General features: G+C 42.5%; 1 protein-coding gene across 1 annotated transcript in view; it reads right to left on the bottom strand.

Moving 5' to 3' along the window:
• Positions 1–21,579, bottom strand: part of LOC114593851 (protein eyes shut homolog) — a 466,323-nt gene that overhangs the window by 339,448 nt on the left and 105,296 nt on the right. The window contains exons 12-14 of the mRNA XM_028722673.2: positions 12,592–12,763; positions 11,808–11,886; positions 3,338–3,537 (exon numbers count right to left, since the gene is read on the bottom strand). Of these exons, the coding sequence (XP_028578506.2) occupies positions 3,338–3,537; positions 11,808–11,886; positions 12,592–12,763 (451 nt within the window). The remainder of the gene's footprint in view (positions 1–3,337; positions 3,538–11,807; positions 11,887–12,591; positions 12,764–21,579) is intronic.

Below are 21,579 nucleotides of genomic sequence, written 5' to 3'. Positions count from 1 at the left end.
GGTCATTAGGAGATTTGGAGTGGACTGATGACATCAAACTCCATGTTTTTGTAATAACTAACTCAGGAATGGATGAGCAAGCAGTGTCAGGATGTAGTGGTGGGCCAGATGAGAGCTAATATACCAAGTCTGAATTCTGGCAAGATAGAGGCTCTTGCAGGTGAGCAGTTCCTGAGTCTGGCTTCCCAGTAAATAACCTACTCTGGATGGGGTCAGACTCTCCCTGGAAGAGCAGTTGTGTAGCCAGGGGGTGCTCCTAACTCTAGCTGTGAGACTAGAGACACAGGTGTACTTAGTGACCAGGAGTGCCTCTTATCAGCCTTGGCGGTAGGACAGTAATGTCCATCTCTGAATCAGGTTAGCTAGGCCACAGTTGTCCATGAATTGGTAACCTCATATGCAATTAACTCTATGTGGGGCTGCCCTTGAGGCTGGGCCAGAGGCTGCAGTTAACAGAGAACATGGTGGTTAGGTTATGGGGACACACTACTACCAGCATATCACACCTTGTTTGTGTGTTTTGCACTGGCTCCAATCTGCTACTGGTATGAGACTTTAGTACTAAGGCCCTATACAGCTCAAGTCCAAGCTACTTAAGAGATCATCTTATGCCAAGTAGGTCTCTGCACACTGCAGAAGAGTTTCTCCTTCAAGTCCCTAAAATATCAGAAGTCTGTTCCTCAGCAACTAAGAGCAGGGCTTCCAGTGTGGCTGCCCCTGTTCTGTGGAACAGTGATCCTGTTAACATTCAACAGGTGCCCACCACTGTACTTTCTGGAAACAACTAAAGAAATGTTCTGTCCCAAGAAGCTTTCATGGCTAGCTGAAAAAGTATTTCCCTTAGATGTTCACTTTGCATCATTTTTGAGATGCACATATTAATTTCATTATTATTTGTTGTTTTCAGGGTGGAATCTTAACCTACTTACTTGGGGGTCAGCCTCATAAACCTCAGTGGGATTTACTTCTAAGCAGAAATATAGGATTGTGCTGCAAACCTATTAGGTTACTTACCCCACATAGTTAAAAGTTACAATCCACTATTATATGGTTGGCATTATATTCTAATAATTATGCTTAATAAACTTCTTTCAGCTTTGCTTCAGACCACCAACTACAAAACATACAATGATTATCTTGAAATGTATGCTTTCGAGACTATATTAGTATTTCACACAGAAAATTGTCACAAAGGATTAGAATTCCTTTTTATCAAGCTTTTCAATAGATGAGTAAGTCAAAGTGGAAGTCTGAGTATTATTTCTAATACAAAGAGAATTTGATAAATGCACCTTAAAACAGCCTAGAGAATGTTGAAAGCTTTGTGTATATCTAAGTTTTTATTCCTGCAAAGAATTAATTAAATCATTACCAGAACTCACATTATGCTGAATCTCTCTGCAAATTCTAGTCACTATTCAATGCCTTCTTCAGCAAAGAATCATAGAATAATAGAATCACGGAATTGTAGAGTTGGAAGGGACCCCAAGGCTAGTCCAACCCCCTGCAATGCAGGAGTCTCAACTAAGTCATACATTTAAATAATATTTGCTGTCATTTCAGTTGAAAAAAGTCATGTTTTTACAACCTATATATTTTACCTTCACAGATCCTATTAAATATTTCTTATTAAAAAGTCTAATATGTTTGAATATTTCCATCTTCATATACAGTCATACCTCATGTTACGTTTACTTCATGTTACGTTTTTTCAGGATATGTCCTGCAGCAACCTGGAAGAAGTACTTCCAGGTTTCGCCGCTTGCGCATGCGCAGAAGTGCTAGATTGCGCTTCGCGCACAAGCACCAAATCGTGCCATGCACCTGCGCAGATGTGGCGCTTCAGGTTGTGCTCTTTTCATGTTGCGAACAGGCCTCCAGAACTGATCCCGTTCGTAACCAGAGCTACCACTGTAACATTATTCATGAATTTGGATTTTTCTGTCCTTTTCCTCTTCCCGTCTCTTCGCCAGTCTTTTGTGTGAATAGAGCAAAATAGCAGCAATTCTGTAAAACTTACCAAACCAGAGAGAAGACTTGTTTACAAGTACTCTGTCATAGGAAGTACCCTAACTATCCTATGAATATAATTTCAATTAAATGGCTTCTTGGGCGAAACTGAGCTGGTATAGTCCCGATACGACTACTACGCCATATTACGAATGCACTTAAAAATAGTTCTTGATCTGCTGTGGTTGAGTTAGACTATGGTTAATGAAGAAGGCAAGATCACAAACCTCAGCCTGATTTTTATTTTCTGAACAAATGGGATGGGTGAACTTGTCCCCTTAAAAATTGCAATTGTCTCGACATCTACTCAAACGCACCATGTAATTTTGGGTGAGATCTCATAACTATATATGATTTTTGCACATTAAAAAGTGTGACTTCAGAAAGTGTTACACATATTTTGCCCTCAAGATATTCATTGCAACATCATGCACCACTGACCACAGAACAATTGAGCAGGATTCAACCAAGTTGCTGCATGCACAGAACAAGGTCTGCTCGTGGAATGGGACTTTCCCTCCTTTCCTTCCCGTGTCCCCTGCACCCCCTAAATCTGCTCTGGATGGTAGGGGAAACCCCAAGAACAGTTTAAGGGAATGCACAAGGGGACGAGAGAGTGGAAAAGTCCAATTCTTAGCTGGTTACACTGTAGCCTCTGACTCAGTGTCTGAATCAAGATGCCAAGGGCAAATGACACCAAGGGCCCAATTGGATTGACTGATTTTGTTTCTTAACAACAACACCACCAACAACAACACCCCACCATTTACCCTGTGGCCCATTGGTACCCTGTGGGTTACAACATTAAAACACAACATTAAAAACAGTTTAACACAAACACAAAAATAAGGAGAGTTCTGAAAAGATACACCTCAAGCGTCAAAAACTGGAGTAAAGAAGTGTGTCTTCAGCAGTCACCAGAAGCTGTGAAATGAGGGTGCCAGATGCACCTCTGTGTGGAGGGAGTTCCACCATTTAGGGGCCACCACAGAGAATGCCCTCTCTTTGGCTGTCCCCCCTCAAACCTCTGCAGGCCAATCTCAGCACCCCAGTAGGGAAGTTGGAGGTATTTCAGATGTTCAGTTACCGGTAGTTGTTTACTTAAAATAATAACACCCCCCTTTTTTTGGTATCAGGCAGAACTCAAAACAGATCACAAAGGTTAACTCTTATATTGCTAAACCTTTTCAGATTCCAACAGTCCTTTTAAAAAACATCACAACATTCATGTTGGTTTAGAAAAGACCCTATAACATAACCCCCTCCTGTTTTCTTAACAACTTGATGTATATTGATTGCTCGTGTTATAGGTAAGCAGACTACTGACCTGCAATAAAAAGTTCTTCCTGGGCCATCAACACATTTGCCTCCGTTGAAACAGAGGGATGAGTTCAGAAGAGGTTCAGTGCAAACATCAATATCCACTTCACAAAATTCACCAGTGTATCCACTCAAGCAAATGCACTCAAAGGCATTGACCAAATCTTGACAAGAACCTCCATTAAGACAGGGAGCTGATTCACATTCCTGAGGAGATAAATGACAATAAATTGATTTCAGAGCCTTAGCAGCATAAGATTGTTTCCTGTAAAGGGGTATCTGCACAACAATGGACTCAGGGTCCTGGTCTTCATCAGTAAATCTCTTGGTGGTTAACTGTAATGCCCTGATCACAGGTTAAGCATATGCTTATGAGTAGTTATAAATTCCTGTGATTATACAGATGTTGGCAAGTGTGGAAGATTTCTAGCCACTCTAAATAAAGATCTAGTGACCTTCACATACATCAGCAAAGCCCTACATATGGCTAGTCACAAGTGATAACTCTGTGCAGTGGCTCCTGATAGCAGAAAGCTACACACAAAAACACAGAGACACCCATCTGTACCAAAAGACGGATATACTGATGAGAATTACGTATTGTGAATGCCATATGAGCATTCAAATTTCACATGTGCTGGGTGTTAAATGCAGCCCCAGTTGCTGAGAACAAAAATTAGGCAAAGGATTCTCATGTCAGCACCTTACAATTAGGCACAGTGAGGCAGCCATCTCAAGCCACAGATGTGAGGAGGGTGTGAGGAGTGGCATTGTGAAAATCCATCTTGTTTCAGAGGCAACTTAAAAAAAAAGTATAAAAGATTTCTACATAGTTGGATGTAAAGGATTAAACTATCCATATACCCTCTTTTCGTCTTTTTATACAGCATCAGAAACTGGTGAGATCCGATTGTTTAGTTGGTGGACATTTTACCTCATCCAAATGGGCCAGTTATATGCCGATGAGGGGGCAGAATCCTACCCAAGCTGAAATGACTGGCCGGCGAAGATGGCGGTGGCTGACTGGCCGGCTAGAGAGAACAAAGAGCTTAGTCTCTGGTCAAGGGGAGGGAATTGCTGAGAGAGGCTATTGGTTAAGCTGAAGGAAAAGCTGGACATTAGAGTCAGACAGCAGACTTAATAAGTGGCTCAGAGAGGCTCAGGAAGCCTGAGAGTGACCGAGAGCTGGCATTACTGGCTAGAGCTGAGAAGGTGCAAGGAAGAGTTGTGACTCCAAAAGCAGCCCTCAGCCAAGTTCTTCAGCTGAGCATCAGCAGGATTGTCAAGAACCTGAGGCAACAGTGGTTGCTGGACCAGAGGAAGACTGCTGCAGAAGTCCTGAGGGAAGCCAAAATCTGGAGAGAGAAGGAAAACTACAAGTCTAGTCTTCAGTGCCTAGCTGAGTATTAAATGGATAGACGTGCTACAGGAAAACTGGCTTTAGACTTCAATAGGGAGAGGAGCTGAAATCCAGATAACTATACTATTAAAGTAACAGAAACCGTGTATTGTATTGGCTATGCCATTCCAAGTGATAGTAATCATAGTGTAAGTGTTCTTATTCAAAGCAATGGTAACATGGTGAAGTTTAACTGTAATGCTCCAAGCATCTAGTTCTGTTAGTACAATGGGACTTTCCATTTCTTCTCCTTCCATCCTACAGACAGAGTGTAGGATTGTGGTGGCCTATTACAAGGGTTGAAGAGTCAACTGCCACCCCAGTCAGCTTCTGTGCATGGAATGGGTGGGGGGTTCCATCCTGCCCTTTGCCTAGGGAGCAAAATGCCTCAGGCTAGCTGTGATTGCCATTTTCCAGTCTAGGCAGCAGATTTCGCTGTGGAAGACTGAAACCACACCACATACAGATCTCCTTTGCTAGATCAGGGCAAGAGTTAACAAAACAACAGAGATTAAAAGGGTATCAGCAACTCTAATCACCTAGATATGGTAAGATTTCAAAATTAACGTCCCATCTGAGGAGCCGTATAGATTTTTCTTCCCTTGAGCTGATATTTACTCATTTATTCATTCAGCAGACACAATCCAAAGAGCTCTGTATGGCATGCAGAATGGCTTATGCATGCCCAGTGGGGGCTGTCAGTCTGTTCCAAATAGCTTTTGGGGGGTAGGGAGACTAAAGTTCCGCATGCATCATTTATGTCTTTATATGTGATCTCTTACTCACTTCATAAATGCAGTGTTAATTATATGCTGTTAATTATATGCTACTATTTTACAGCTTGTGGCGGGGTTATTGTTACATAGTACAGAGGATACTGTGGGGTATAATGCTGAGATAGGATGAGAGAAATTTTAACGAAGTTGAAAACAACTGTGTGACAAATGCTACACATTTTAATATTTCATATATCACACTAGAATTGTTGTTGTTGTTTAGTCGTGTCCGACTCTTCATGACCCCATGGAGCAGAGCACGCCAGGCACTTCTGTCCTCCACTGCCTCCTGCAGTTTGATCAAACTCATGCTGGTAGCTTCAAGAACACCATCCAACCATCTCATCCTCTGTCGTCCCCTTCTCCTTGTGCCCTCCATCTTTCCCAACATCAGGGTCTTTTCCAGGGAGTCTTCTCTTCTCATGAGGTGGCCAAAGTATTGGAGCCTCAGCTTCATGATTTGTCCTTCCAGTGAGCACTCAGGGCTGATTTCCTTAAGAATGGATAGGTTTGATCTTCTTGCAGTCCATGGGACTCTCAAGAGTCTCCTCCAGCATAATTCAAAAGCATCAATTCTTCAGCGATCAGCCTTCTTTATGGTCTAGCTCTCACTTCCATACATCACTACTGGGAAAACCATAGCTTTTACTATACGGACCTTTGTTGGCAAAGTGATGTCTCTACTTTTTAAGATGCTGTCTAGGTTTGTCATTGCTTTTCTCCCAAGAAGCAGGTGTCTTTTAATTTCGTGACTGCTGTCACCATCTGCAGTGATCATGGAGCCCAAGAAAGTAAAATCTCTCACTGCCTCCATTTCTTCCCCTTCTATTTGCCAGGAGGTGATGGGCCCAGTTTTTTTGATGTTGAGCTTCAGACCATATTTTGCGCTCTCCTCTTTCACCCTCAAGAAAAGGTTCTTTAATTCCTCCTCACTTTCTGCCATCAAGGTTGTGTCATCTGCATATCTGAGGTTATTGATATTTAATGGCAAATAAAAAAAATGTTTCTGCATTAGTAGCCAATACCCACTGATCAATGGTGGCAAAAAAACAACAACAAGAAAACCAAAAAGAATTTTTGTTGCATTTTCCTAAGAATATTAGTCATGCTGCTCAACAAAATTATTATCTACTACAATATTTAAATATGCAGTATCTGAGAACTAGGAGTGTTTGAAGAAAATGGCAAGGCAGCAGAAGCAATGGTTAATAGTGCAAGAGTATATGACATGTTTAGCTATTTCTTGATTGTCATATCTTGGTACTCAGACACACACAAACACACACACACACACACACACACACACACACGGTCATACCTTGGAAGTTGAATGTCTTGCAAGTCGTACATTTTGGCTCCCAAATGCTGCAAGCCCGGAAGTGAGTGTTCCGGTTTGCAAATGTTCTTTGGAACCCGAATGTCCGACGCAGCTTCTGATTGTCTGCAGGAGCTTCCTGCAGCCAATCGGAAGTTGCACCTTGGTTTCCAAACGTTTTGGAAGTCGAATGGACTTCTGGAACGGATTCCATTTGACTTCCAGGGTATGACTGTATACAGATAAAAAGTTGGGAAGAATTCAACATTGTGCCGTAACAAACATTCCATCAAACAATTCTGGAAGTATGGGTGGAGGAAAAGTGGGAAAGCCCCTTTGCTGTAGCAAAAGTCCTTGCGGGAGCTTCCTTTAGCATTAGCTGAATCCATTAGCTGAATCTAGCCCATTGGACCTAGTCCAAGAAAGTATGTAGCAAAAGAGCCCAGGAAACTATAAATGGGTCAGTGTCTGCTGCAACACTCAGAGGGACTTCCTCTTGTCCTCTTAATAGCCTCTTGGGAAGGAGAAGAAGGCAGCCAGCGCCTACAGTCTCACTCAGAAGATGCATGGTGGGAGCACCAAAGCAACATCCACTTCGCAAGTGTGACTAAGACTCAAGTGCTCTCCCACTGAGAGGTAGTGTTGTATAGTGGTTAGAGTGCCAGATGAGGACTTTGAAGATTCCAGTTAAAATCCTCACTCAGCTGTGAAGCTCACTGGGTGACACTGAGCTCCCCCTTCTCTAACCTACCTCACATGGAGGAGGGAGAAGAATGTTGTATGCTGCCTTCAGCTCCTGGGACAGAAGGTAGGATATGCATTTAATGAATAATGCTAGAATCAACTGAGCTGTGTGAGCATGCAGTTGGCTGCCTTTTCTTCCCTCACATGGAAAACTGGATGAGGGCAATTCTTTACAATTGCTTTGAAAAGTTAGAGTTTGAAAAAATGTATAAGAGCAGAGCAAACGTACTGATCCTTATTCAAATAATAACATAAATATAGTGACAAATACTTTCTCCTAATCCAATGGAAAACCTTGGCACATTTACATAACATAACCTTGTGGCAAATTAACTTTTACTGCGTCAAAACTACAGGAAAGCACAATTAGTGTAATTGCCAAAATGAATCAGAATTCCTCCACTCCCCGATTGACGAATGCATTCATCTTCAATAAAGTTTGTTAATTGCTGTCATCCAGGCTTTTGAGATAATCAACACAAGTCACCTGAAAGAAGCGTTCTTCGTTTTTGAAGGGGTGGGGCGGAGGGTTATTGCTAACTTCTCCAAACTAGTGAACACTTTTCAGTTTACCAAGAGCAAGGATAAGTAGATTTCCTTTTCCGATATACTCATTACTTTTACTTAAATGCAAATACCTGAACCCAAGAGGACTGGTGTGAAAACAACATGCTTTTCCTATCAGCAAACCAGCTGGGATGTATAGGATGATTTATTAGAAAGCATTACATAAAGTAATTGAATTATACATCCCATAGGAAGGATGGGAAACTTTGTATACTGCCAAAGAATTTGAACCTATAGTTTGAACATTAGTCTTTCACTAAATTAATGAAAATACTTAATGGGAAACTCAAAGTCATTAAAAAGAAAAGAAAAGAACAGTCTGTTGTTTGAAATTAAGAGGTGTTCTGTGCTTGCTAGCCAAAAATAGAGGAGTGCTTTTTATTTCTTTCCATGCATTCCCCGTAGCTTGTTAGCATTTCAAACTATTCCTGCAGCTTTGTTCTCTTATATGCTCTTTACAAAATTTATGGAGAACAAATCAACCTAAAATAATAGTTCATTGGAGAAAGCATAAAAATCATCAGGAAGTATCAAACTTGAAAAAGAAGCTGAGAATAAAAACAGACACGAGGTGCTGTTTTCTTATCAAACGTCAAATTATTGAAAATTTTATTAGGGTTGTGCCCAACATTTCTTCCATGGTTTTGTTTTGTTTTTTTAAAAAACCTATTCCCTGTTAATTCACAAAAAGAGAAAATGTATTTGAAAATTATCAAAAAGCAAGGAAAATGCAAGCCAAATTCTCATATGTGAGATGTGGAGCTTTTGATGAGCTTTTGGTGGACAAGGGGTGTTTGTGAGTGTCCTTTCCTTCCTTGTACAAATAATCTTTCTACTGCAGCCTTTTCAGATGTCAGCAATTCCTGAAGACCCTGTGACACACTTTGCTGGGCTTTCGACAGAAGCTTCTAGCAGCTGTTAATTGTGGTTGTTTTAAGTGTAGCCATTTTTGCTTTTAAAGAAACCAGTGCAGAAATACTTTTTGGGAGGAAAGGGGAACAGGAGTTAAAAGGAAGAACTTCCTTTAAGAACAAAACCTGCAAGTGCACCAATTTCAGGCACTTGGTAGCTAGACTTCATGCACTTTGATTAAAGCCCTGTGGAAAGATATCATGAGATAACTCTTCCCATGGGGCTTTTTCACATCAGGAAGTGTGGGCAGCTGCTTCCACCCAACACTCACAAAGGCCCTTACTTGGAAGTAAGAGAGAGCTCTTTCCTTGGTCAAGTAAGGCTCAGCAGTTGATGTAGTACTCAGGAGTCCAAATCCTGGAGTTCAGGAGCCCCAATCCTGGAGTTGAGGAGCATGGCAAGAAGTTCAGAACTTGACAGAAGCAATAAAGACGTCCCAACAAATTCCCCACCCCTCCTGCCAAGCTTTTGCCTTGTGGGAATATTATATTTGGAAGCATATACTCCTGTTGGGATGGGTGGGTCTCCTTCCATCTGTGAAGGTTGCGTCAAGTTATAAGCAACAAGACTGCACTCTCCTGCTTAGACTCCTGTTCAGTAACTGCCACATAGATTCCTCCCATGTCTGATCAAAGCCCTCCACAGTCTCTGCTGGGGCTTCCAGGTCTGCAGGAAGATTGGATGAAAGATCCACTATCCCTGCTGCCTTTCCAAAGTGACTGAAGTTGGGGTGGAAAGGGGAGGTCCTCCTCCAGCCTAGGTTCTCCCAGTTCAGCTACTCCTGATTCTTCTAGCCCATTCTAGACTACTACAGCTGGAGCAAAGGGCTGGAAGCTCTTCTATTCCACCAAGTCTGGATTGCGATCTGGATCAGGTTTCCTGCACTGGCAATTTTAGAAAAAAACTTGTGCTCAAAGGCAACATAGACTGCATTTGAAAATTCTCTTTTCTTTTGAAAATCTAAATATCTCCTCCCTGCTCCCCAAATGTAGCACCATTAATCTGGGAAACAACACAAACATAAAGCAGTTCTGCTAGTACTACAGAAGGAATCAGCATCTGTTCCTTAATGAATTAAGTTACAAGGTCTGCAGAAAATTTAATGCCTCTTTTGGAACAAATGAGAATGGAAAATCAAATAAGTCAGGCTCCCTAAAGAAAAGTCACAAACATTAACTGGAGATAATTACACAGGGACACATTTCTGAAGAGTAACAAAAAAGCCAAGGTGGAAGAACTTGTGCAGATGACTGTCATTTCCGGGATGAGTCACACCACTTAAGGATTCCTGAATCCTTCCATCCTCCCTCATATAACTAGCTACCTTCTGAGACGGAATGTGGTGAAACCACTTGGGCCAGTATGAATATTTATCATGCATTTTTATACCACTCTTCAGGGATATTCCCAGGGAAGTTTACAAAAAAAATAAAATATAAACAATTAAAATGTAAATCTGGGGGTGGGGCACAGTAAACTAAAAGCCACAACAATAACAAAGAAAAGGGAGCACTTCTTAAATTCATTATTAGGAGCTGTCATGGAGAAAAGAAACTTGATTTTACCTGGTTGCATTGCTTGCATCCGGCCAAACCTGGTCAAGCTACTGTGTTAAGACCACAAGTGCAAGAAGACACACAGTAGGATAGCAGCAATGCAGTGTTCATTATTGCCTATGGTTTATCCTGGTTCTGTTTACTAGTAAGCTGCCTTGCCCTGTGTGCCACCAGCCCCAGTTACAACCAGCCACTACTGATATGTTTCACTTTGCTAATGGCATCTCAAAAGGAGTCTAGGAACAACTGTTTGTTTTCAAGATCTGAATGTTGAACTTGTGTATGCTACAACCCGTGTGGCATCAGGAATATGATGAATTAAAACAGCTAATTAGTTCATATTATGCTCTGGTGACATGGTCGACTCACTGACATGCTTACTGAACATCCAATGCAATAGGAAAAGTTCAAAAGAATACAGAGCTCTGACTGCAGGTAGTAAATAGAGTATGAATGTAAATCCCCAGTGACCTATCAAATTACTGAATGGTTTCATATAGAAAGCACTATGATATCCCTACGAACAATTATAACAAAAGGTTTTCTAGCACAAATGTGCTACATATTGAGTCAATTAATGCTTTACACAGGAAACTGAAACAATCCTTTAAGCCAGGATCCTGTTTCCTATTGTGGCTAACCATGCGGCTCAAAGAATCTCAAAAGAAGGACTTGAAATCAACAGTCCTCATCCACTGCTAGCCAACAGCAACTGGAATTCAGTAACACATTCTGGTCACAACCACACCTTACATTGAAAGCACATGGCTCCCCCCCCCCCCCAAGATTCATGGGAGCTCAGGCTTAAGGGTGCTCAGTGAGGGAGGAACTGTAACGCCTAGGATTCTTTGGTCGTGAACTTAAAATGCACTGTGTGGATGTGACCCTTATGCTGAAGGCAGCTACTGTGAAAGGACCTGGAACATGCACTTTGTTCCCTTTAGGCACCATCTCTGCAGATCAGTCCTTTGAGTCTTAATGCTTTTCCTGCACTTTGTAGTGAATGGAGGTAAAACACTGCAGCCTTTCTCCCCCTGAGGCACTGGACCTAATAATATGGTTGCCCCTGATGACCAGACTACTGAAACTTTTGTACCCTCGCCACCTCCTCGGTGTTGAGAACCCAGGGAGTACTTCTTTTGTAAAAAGCTTTGGTATTTTATGGGTTCGTGTGTGCAAATGGCCTCTGCTTTAATGAGAAGACTTACATTAACGTCAATTTCACATCTTGAACTGGTCCACCCCGCTTCGCAGTTGCACCGATACCCATCAATGAGGTCAATGCATCTGAAAGAGAACATCCAGGTCACTTGCCACACTTGCACAACACAGCACCATTCACATTAATCCGTTGTATTCATATACAAATCTCAGGCTAATCCTGTACGTACTCCACTCGACGTAATAGAAACTGTCCCTATAACTGTATTGTGTCATGACCAAACACCCTTTGGTACAGCATCTGCTTTGCATGCAGAAGATTCCAGGTTCAATCAGTGGTACCCGCAGGTAGGGCTGAAACCCTGGAGTGCCATTGCCAGTCCTTGCAGAAAATACTGAGTTGGCTAGACCAATAGTCCAACTTGGAAAAAGGAAGATTCCTGTGTTCTTTGTTCCTAAGTATTTTAAACCTCCACACATATGCTTGCGCTCCAAAGAAGAATCCTCTTTCAACCTGCTCGCATGCAAAGGCTGAAGAACTCCTTGCAAGTATATTAAAGTCTAATTAATGCACAGTTATTGAAAATTACTTTATGTTATTGCACTCGAATGAAAGAAGAAATGAGATAATGTACCCACTATATTGCATTAGCTTAAACTGGCAACATCTGTCATCCTTTAACTGTGGCTGTACTTTTACTTTATGGAACAGCATAATTAGAAGTATCTTCAGCAACCTTCCCTGACATTAAATCTTAAATGTTGCTAGTTCTTCTTCCCCTTCCCCTTCTTTTCTTATGGGTAATAATAGTAAAAGATGAAAATAGCCACCTTCCATGAAGACAAGGCGCTGACAAACATTCATCAGCATTTGTTTCACAGTTTATTCCAATAAAACCACTTCGGCAGTAGCACTTATAGTAGCTGATGCCATCGACGCAGCTTCCATTGTTGAGACAAGGTGTTGAAACGCATTCATCTATATCCACTTCACACTGGTTGCCTGGGGCGGGGGACACACATAAAGACAACAGTACAATCAAAACACTATGTACTTTAAAAAAAATCTATTTATTTATTTATATATGGTGGGGGCAGACATTGTATGCATTTAAGCCTGCAGCTCTAGCCTAGATGTATATAATTAAACTACAGCAGCATAGCAGTGTTTCTTAAGTGCAAAAATACCATGGAAGCAACACTAGAATATGAGAAGGCTGCAGTGATACAAACTACTCATATTCTAATGTCCCCCCTGTAGCAATTTAAGACACCTAACTTCAGAGATAATTTCTAGAGCAGTGTGGGATCCAGAGACTGTGAAGCCATAGGTACACTAATCTGGGAATATATGAATTGGGCTCTGTTGTCACCATGGAGTTCAGCCTCACTGGTCTTTTCAGCATCCCTGCAAGTGCTTTAACTCCAGTATTAACTCCCACATTTCCTGGGCAGCGTGCTAAGCAATGACTTAAGCACACAGAAAAAGACAATTTTAGTTTGCATGATGTGTATCCTTTGCTCACATGCCGCATTCACTTTGCATAATGACAGGAGAACTCCGAACATGCAGATACTTTTCTCATCCTCTAACTTACGGTAAATCATGCCACCTAAAAGCACACCCTGAATTTGGACCATGCCTGGCTGAAGCAAAATACCATCCTTATAGCACTACCACTGCTGACAGCACTCATGAATTGAATCCTGCCCTATGATTCCATGACAGATGACAGTAAACTAGATGTACAGAATCAGCACGATTCCAAAGATTTCCATTTATTTTACTGAGTTGCTGGTAAGCAGATTTCTTCCTTCCCGTTATTATTCACTGGGAAAATTCTTCAAGTTATCTCATTAACACATTGCTAAATCCTATCAGACAACGTGTAAATAAACCCAGTGTTGTTGGTTTTATACATATTTCTGTATGTATGGACACAATGCGCTTCATATAGCATCCCACACAACAGAGGGAAAAAACACCTTATGTATGATGTACAGTAAGCCTATAACTTAGGTGGGGGTTATTGGCCAGGGGTTGCACCTAAAGCAAAAATTGTGTATAGTCAAAACCCATTGGGTTCAATGGTGGGTGGGACTACCAAATCATTTTTCCTGGAACTCTGCCCGCTTTCCACCCCTTTATATTTATTTATTGATTTACCACACATGTAAAGCTGAATGTGCACAAGTTAACTGGGCATAAATTGTGGGCTTAGTGTATAGAAAACATATCTGTATGCTCTCTTGTGTGCCAAACTAGCTACTTTCTCCCCCACAGGCCAGCAATAGGAAGATATTCTACATATATAAATCAAATTCCAGTAGGAGGCTTTCTTGATCTGTTGTTGTAAAGAAGAAGGGATAAAATGTTGTTAGTATACAGACAAAGAAGTCGAGCTCCACAATACTCTCCCTTTGAGCATCTGCTTCACCTGCATAAACTCCAAATACTTTCTTTTGAAGTCATTCACTTCTGTACATCAGAGGGTTGAAAATCCTTCTATAGTGTCAAGCTTGCAGGGGATGGGACTTCAAAAGAACAGTTACTCTATCTCTCTGGTCTTTGGCTATCCCACTGCATATACGCTCCAAACCTAAGGCAAACAATTTTCATCCTACTTCCCATGCTTTGATGAGGTCATAATGGCACTCTCTTCCCATATATATATTCTTTTTAGTTGGACTTTCGATTTGTCACACTTGCATATATATCTCATAGTTTATAATTAGTTGCTGTGCTAATATTAATCAGGAATTGTTTTAGGAATTGTGTACATGATCTCTCACATGCTACAACTTTCTCTCTCTGCAATTCAACAAGTGCAGCTCTTACAAAAAACACTAAATGAATTGGAATAAACTGCCATAATTAAGGAAATCATGAATATATCTGATTAGATCTATCATGGGGGGGGGGGGAATCAAGTTCCCTTACTATATAGTCTTGTAGAGACACAATTTCTTCCTTTCACATTAGCCCAGCTAATGGAGCATCTCGTGTACAAGGTGGAGGTCTGTGTATTGAGAATTGGGGGTGGTGAGTTCAAATCTACTAATTTACTCTTGTTAAGGATAATTTTTGTAGTATCATTAATCATCATCATGCTCAGTGCTGGGCTTGCACTATCCTGCTATTTTAAATTAAAGCCTGAAATTTTTTTTAGTAAAAAAAATTGTGAGCTCACAACTGACCTTTTAGATGCCACTACACAATATGAATTGCACTTGATTGGAAGACTGAAGGAGTCAAGTCACAGATTAGTTACAATACCACCACTTATATGACAGGTTTAAGTTAGATTTTTTTTATTAAAAAAATGCATTCTTGGACCAAAGCTCACAATTGGAAAAGGAATTATTACAGAATAAGGATAAACTTTAGTCTAAAATGTATAACTTTTTATTAGAATGGGAAACAAAAGATGAGCTAGTTAAAGATCTAAACCAATGGGAGAAACTCTGGGAAAATTACCTAAAATTTACTGTGTGTTATTCACTGAAAGAGAGCTATTTGAAAATGATTCATAGATGGTATTTAACTCTGAGTAGGTTGGCAAAGATGTATAAAGTAGAATCAGACTTGTGTTGGAAATGTAAAGAAATGGAGGGAACTTTTTTCATATGTGGTGGGCATGTAAAAAGGTAGAAGAATATTGGGAAATGATTTATAACAAAATGGGGGGGAAAGTTGAAAATTACTTTCCCAAAAACTTGGGTAGCATTACTATTCACAGCTTAATTTTTACATGGAATAACTGGCCTCTGAAACATCTCACCTTAATACAAGTTTTTGTCATCCTGGGTGGGGGTCACTTCTAAACTTTATGTTCCTAATTGTGGGGGTGGGGTGTACACATTTATACATATATCAAGATACAGTCAATATATCATATATTAATATAATTATTTGGAAATGACAATTTGCAAATGAAGGAAAGACCAAAACAGAAAATATGCAGAGTTAGGTTGCTAAATTCTTATCAACCCCAGTGGGATTTGCATTTAACACGGAGGTAAGAGAATTGTTGTCCATACCAATTATAATCCTGAAACACAACAATTCATTTAAATTGGAGGGAGGGAGGTTATTCAGGCAGCAGCAGCGCTTTGCTGAGGCTCTTCAGCCTCCCAGCTAACAGCTGATGTGTGGGAAAGCTGCGCCTCAGCTGAGCAAGCTCCCAGCTGCTCCTGCTCTCGTGAGCAGGAGAGATGGGTGGGTGGGTGGGAGCTCATTAAGCTGCTCAGCTGAGGAGCAGAAGTCCCTCTTTGCCGCAGCTGAGCACTCTCAGCAATTGGCCTGGGCGATACATCCCCAGTATGAAGGCCACAGCACAATGGCGGCATCACATGTTGGTATATCGCGAGTGAAACTGCCGTTGTTCCTTACTCCCCCTGCCACCAGCAGACAACCGTATGCCCCTCAGTGGAGCAGTATGAAGAAGCCATGCCTCAGCTGCCTCTGCACAGGCAGGGGGCGTACACAGACTGCCTCTTCTTCCTGGAGAAAGGAGTAGCCTGCCTACTTCCTGCCTGCCCATGTGGCAGCAGTGCGAACATAGCCTGACACAGGCTGCCTCTGACTCGTGAGGAGACCCCCACCCAAGCCCAAAGATATCCTCTTTGGGCTCTGGGGTGGGTCTTCTGAGGGAGGAGTGTCCCAGCACCTTTTGGCCTACAAAAGAGCACTGGTCATACCTTACTTAAGAAATAAAACTGTCTCTGTTGGGGTGGGGCAGCAGTCACAAATCTGACACAAACTGTTGTTATACTTTCATAGCTTGGCTGCCTTTTTGCTTCATTCTTCTCTGGCAATCAAGCTCCAGGCCATACATCCGGCTCGCTTGTGAGCAGGCAACATTCCACCTAGACAGGTTGGCAACAGTATAGTCAGCCAGGTACACGATGTTTACACATTGGGAATGGGAGCTGAAAGTCAGCCCTGGCACAAAACAAACAAACATAATCAGGAAAGCATTCCCCCCCCCCACCGCGTTTACAAGCTTCGTTGGAGGAATTCGCTGGCATAGCCCTAGTCACTTGTAAGGAGCAACAGGAAAGCATACTATTTAAATAAATAAATGCTTTGACTACCTGTGATGGCATGGGCTGAATCTGTACCTCTGAGGGAGAAGAGAGGAAAACAAAGCAATCAACTCCTTCACTTTGTTATCACCACTACCACCAAGTGGATTCCTCCCTTAGCTGCCTCAACCAGTGCTTTTTCTCTAGAAAAATAGGTGCCAGTCCTCACCGTGAAGTTGTTACAGTAAGTGCCACACTTCTTAACAACAACAACAAAAAAGAGGTGCTGGTAGCTGCATACCTTTGAGTACCCCCCGGAACAAAAGCACTGCTCCTAAAGCTTTGGACTTTAAATTGTCTCAATCTACTGTCTATGGTGGACGCGGGTGGTGCTGTGGGTTAAACCACAGAACCTAGGACTTGCTGATCAGAAGGTCAGCGGTTCAAATCCCCGCAACGGGGTGAGCTCCCGTTGCTCGGTCCCTGCTCCTGCCCACCTAGCAGTTCGAAAGCGCCCTTAAGTGCAAGTAGATAAATAAAAAGTTAAAGGTACCCCTGCCCATATGGGCCAGTCTTGACAGACTCTAGGGTTGTGCGCCCATCTCACTCAAGAGGCTGGGGGCCAGCGCTGTCCGCAGACACTTCCGGGTCACGTGGCCAGCGTGACATCGCTGCTCTGGCGAGCCAGAGCCGCACACGGAAACGCCGTTTACCTTCCCGCTAGTAAGCGGTCCCTATTTATCTACTTGCACCCGGGGGTGCTTTCGAACTGCTAGGTTGGCAGGCGCTGGGACCGAACAACAGGAGCGCACCCCGCCGCGGGGATTCGAACCGCTGACCTTTCGATCGGCAAGCCCTAGGCGCTGAGGCTTTTACCCACAGCGCCATAGGTACCGCTTAATAGCGGCAAGGTAAACGGCGTTTCCGTGTGATGCGCTGGTGCCGGCTCGCCAGAGCAGCTTCGTCACGCTGGCCATGTGACCCGGAAGTGTCTCTGGACAGCGCTGGCCCCCGGACTCTTAAGTGAGATGGGCGCACAACCCTAGAGTCGGACACGACTGGCCCGTACGGGCAGGGGTACCTTTACCTTTACTGTCTATGGTGGACGCGGTTGGCGCTGTGGGTTAAACGACAGAGCCTAGGACTTGCTGATCAGAAGGTTGGCGGTTCAAATCCCTGCAAGAGGGTGAGCTCCCGTTGCTCAGTCCCTGCTCCTGCCAACCTAGCAGTTCGAAAGCACGTCAAAGTGCAAGTAAATAAATAGGTACCACTCCGGCGGGAAGGTAAACGGCATTTCCGTGCACTGCTCTGGTTCACCAGAAGCGGTTTAATGCTAGCCACATGACCCGGAATCTGTACGCCAGCTCCCTCGGCCAATAAAGCGAGATGAGCGCCACAACCCCAGAGTCGGTCACAACTGGACCTAATGGTCAGCAGTCCCTTTACCTTTACTTTACTGTCTATGGTAGGTAGATTGGTATGACCCTTAGGCATGGAGTGAATGACAAGACCTCAGACCAATTCCAATGCCACCCTGCCAAAAAAAAAACCCAAACAAGCAAACCTTAACTAACAAACTAGGCTTTTACTCAAAGTTTTAGTAAGGCAACAAGCAAAGATTAGAGTGTAGGTCATGTAAAACTCTCTGCAAAGCTGAGAAAGCACCTAACCCAACCAACAGTGGAAACACTTTTCTCTCATGATCAGGGAGCTTTCTGCAGTTATGCAGAGCCAAGTTAAGTTTCTTGGTGTACGCTGACGGTGAATTGCAGAAGCCATTCCAGCTTCTGAAATCCCTTCCAGCATTTTGTCCTGACGGCAGTATTGCCCAGGGGCACTGCATTACTGTTGATGTGTGTTGCAAACAGGCTCTCCAACATCTGTATCCCTTGTGAGGTGCAATCACTAAGAGATGCCTTTTGGTGTACACACAGGAAGTACTGCCATCATCCGTGTTTTAATACCTTAGTTTGAAGACATGAAAACTCATGCTATATATTAAAGAGGAAAGAGAGAGAGACCTACACCAGCCCTCCTACTAGCTCAGCTGCACTGGGCAGAACTGTCATCAGCATGGGTGAGACTGCCCAAGCCAAGGCTTGTTACTACTAGCCCTTGCAAATGAGCTGTTGCTACTTTAAATCTATCCAGTTTGGCAGCACGCCTTGCCCTCCTCTCTGTGCTTCCAATGACACTAGTACATATGAACATAGGAAGCTGTTCTTATACTGAGACATACCATTGGTCCATCTAGCTCAGTATTGTCAACACTGGTTGGTTGTGGTTCTCTAGGTTTCAGAAATGGGAGGAGGGGTCACTGCAGACCTACCTGAATATGCCAGTGATATGACCAGTACCCATAACCATGCATGCAAAGCGGCCACACTCTTTGGCCATTTAAGGTGCCAGAGCCTCACTTCCAGCACCCTTGGCCGGCTGGCTGATAGCAAGAGCTGAGAATATGACTGGGATGTCAGGATTAAGCTCCCCATCCTGGTATAAATCACGCCACATTTGATGAAAGCACTGCCGCTTACATGCTTTCAAAGCACAGACAGAGTAAGACACAGCAGCTGCGCTGCAACTATTTTGGTTCAGAGCTGCCTTTGGTCTTTCAATTCCCTCACTTGTAAGGTCCTTATTCTTCAATGTCTGGAAGAAACCTCCTAGGGGAGTTTTGGAAGCCACAATCAATACTGTCACTAAGTTGTCACAATGCCTGAAGTAAATTTGTATTTGAGGGAGAGCAGCCAGCTTTAAGAAAAGCAGGGGGGACCTGAAGTGGTGTTGATGGGAAGGGAAAAACACTCTGACAATATAGTTAAAGATCCTGATCTAACACATTTGGCCTCTGGTCATTTGAGAAACTCTGAATTTACAGAGTTGCTATTAATCCTGAACTCTGAAGTACCTAGACTAACAAGAATTGCCTTCTATTCAATCTAGCACATCAGAAAACTAAAATCACTTATGTGGGGTAACATGCCAGGCTTTGCAAAATGTGCATCGATAGCAGCTAGGCTCTCACTGGTGTTGTGAGAGTAAATGAAAGAAAAATATAGGGACTTTAAGCACTGCAGAATGGAGCAGCCTGCCTTCCCATGAAGAAAAGGCTATCCAGAAAGGATATTCATTTGCAGATCCTGCTTACCAAACACAGTGTGTTCCCAGGAAATTGTTTATTAGGCAAGCATTCACATAATGAGCTGACAATTTGCATTACTTCCTATGGGAACATTCCCAATTCATGATCCCACCCCCTGTCACGATTTCTTCCTAAAATGGCTGCAGCAAACCAGCAAAACAGAGACAAAGGAAAAAACTGATTTGTCTGATCTCCCCTGCTCTCTGGTTTGTCCAGTCTTTCTCACACCTCCCTCTCTCCATGGTTTCTGTCCAAAAATGGTGGCCACTGACCAGCAAAGCAGAAACAAGTACGAAAGTGAGGAAACTCCAGCTGTTCAGATATCAGAATCAGCCATGTTTGTAGTGTAGTTTTGGTATAAGTCCTTATTTTTGGATAAGGGAATTTTTGGAGAGCAGGACCTGCCCATACATTATTTCTGTGATCAAATCACTCTATGGTATTAAGAAATGTCCACATGTTATATTCAACAAGTGTATATGCACCTGTTTACACAAATAGTTGAGATATACACATGTACAGTAATTCACATATAATGGTAAATAAGTGCAGTCTGTGTACCTAGGCATCAAATAACCGAATGAACAAGTATACACTCTTTCACAGAAACACTTATGCATGTGTAGAGAGAGCTTGCACCTGTGTTCAAAATGTGAACAAGCCTACATATAGTTCACATGTTACATTCAACAGGTGTGCAGTCTGCAAACCATCTTTTGCACAAACACTTGCACATGTGTAGAAGCAGATTGTGCCTCTGTTCCACGTAATGTGTGAAAGAGCCTATAGTTAAATCATGCACAACATGCACCGCAGGACCTTATCAGCAGAAGTGCCACCAGTAGGGGCTGGTGAGGTAATGCAGGTGGGCTCCATTGCTCTCCTGGCTTCCTAACACAGCAAGTTGCTGCTGCTTACCGAGAAGGAGAGGGGGAAGTGTAGGGAGCTCAGTGTGCTGCATAGTGGCAGGAGTATCAAATCAGCTCTGCCACAAGCTCTCCCTCTTATGTCATCTGTTCCCTTTGTACATTTATTTTTCCAAAAATGTCAAAATATTGCTGCAAATAAATTTGCAATAAACTTGTACATAACATAGTAATGTGCACTGAAAAATTATGAAAACATCCTAATGAACCATCTTAATTCCTACAGATCAATAATAATCATAAAATACTTTCTGCTCTTCATGGGTATAAGAAACTTAAGGTGGGAAAGTTACTATATTAATTGTGCAATTACTTAAAATTTATAGACGGGTCTTATAAGAACAAAGTTGGCTTTATTTTATTGCATTATACTACAACCATGCCTCCTGCAAGTCTCCGAGTAGACAACCACCTTATTGCAAACCCTGCAAAGAAAACAAACATGTTTTCCCCCCTTTCACCGTTTCAGGGCTTCAAACTGAGTTAAGTAGTAGCATCAACTGATTACAACGCCATTAGGTCCACTATGTTCATTAAAGTTAGAGCTGGAAGAAATAGCGCAAGCATCAGGGTGGGTGATTGGGATGGAGAGGAAAATGCTCCAAGAGACATTTAATTGGAATTCTTTCATTCCACAGAAACTTCTGCAAGAAACAGCAAACATTTAGCATCAAAGCGAGCCGGCAAATGAGAGAGGACAGAAAATCACCTCAGTGCAGC

The sequence above is a fragment of the Podarcis muralis genome, chromosome 3 (assembly GCF_964188315.1).
Source record: "Podarcis muralis chromosome 3, rPodMur119.hap1.1, whole genome shotgun sequence".
In the NCBI taxonomy this organism is placed as follows: Eukaryota; Metazoa; Chordata; class Lepidosauria; order Squamata; family Lacertidae; genus Podarcis; species Podarcis muralis.
Note: the sequence above shows the minus strand (reverse complement) of the source record. Positions and strands in the feature narration are given on the sequence as shown.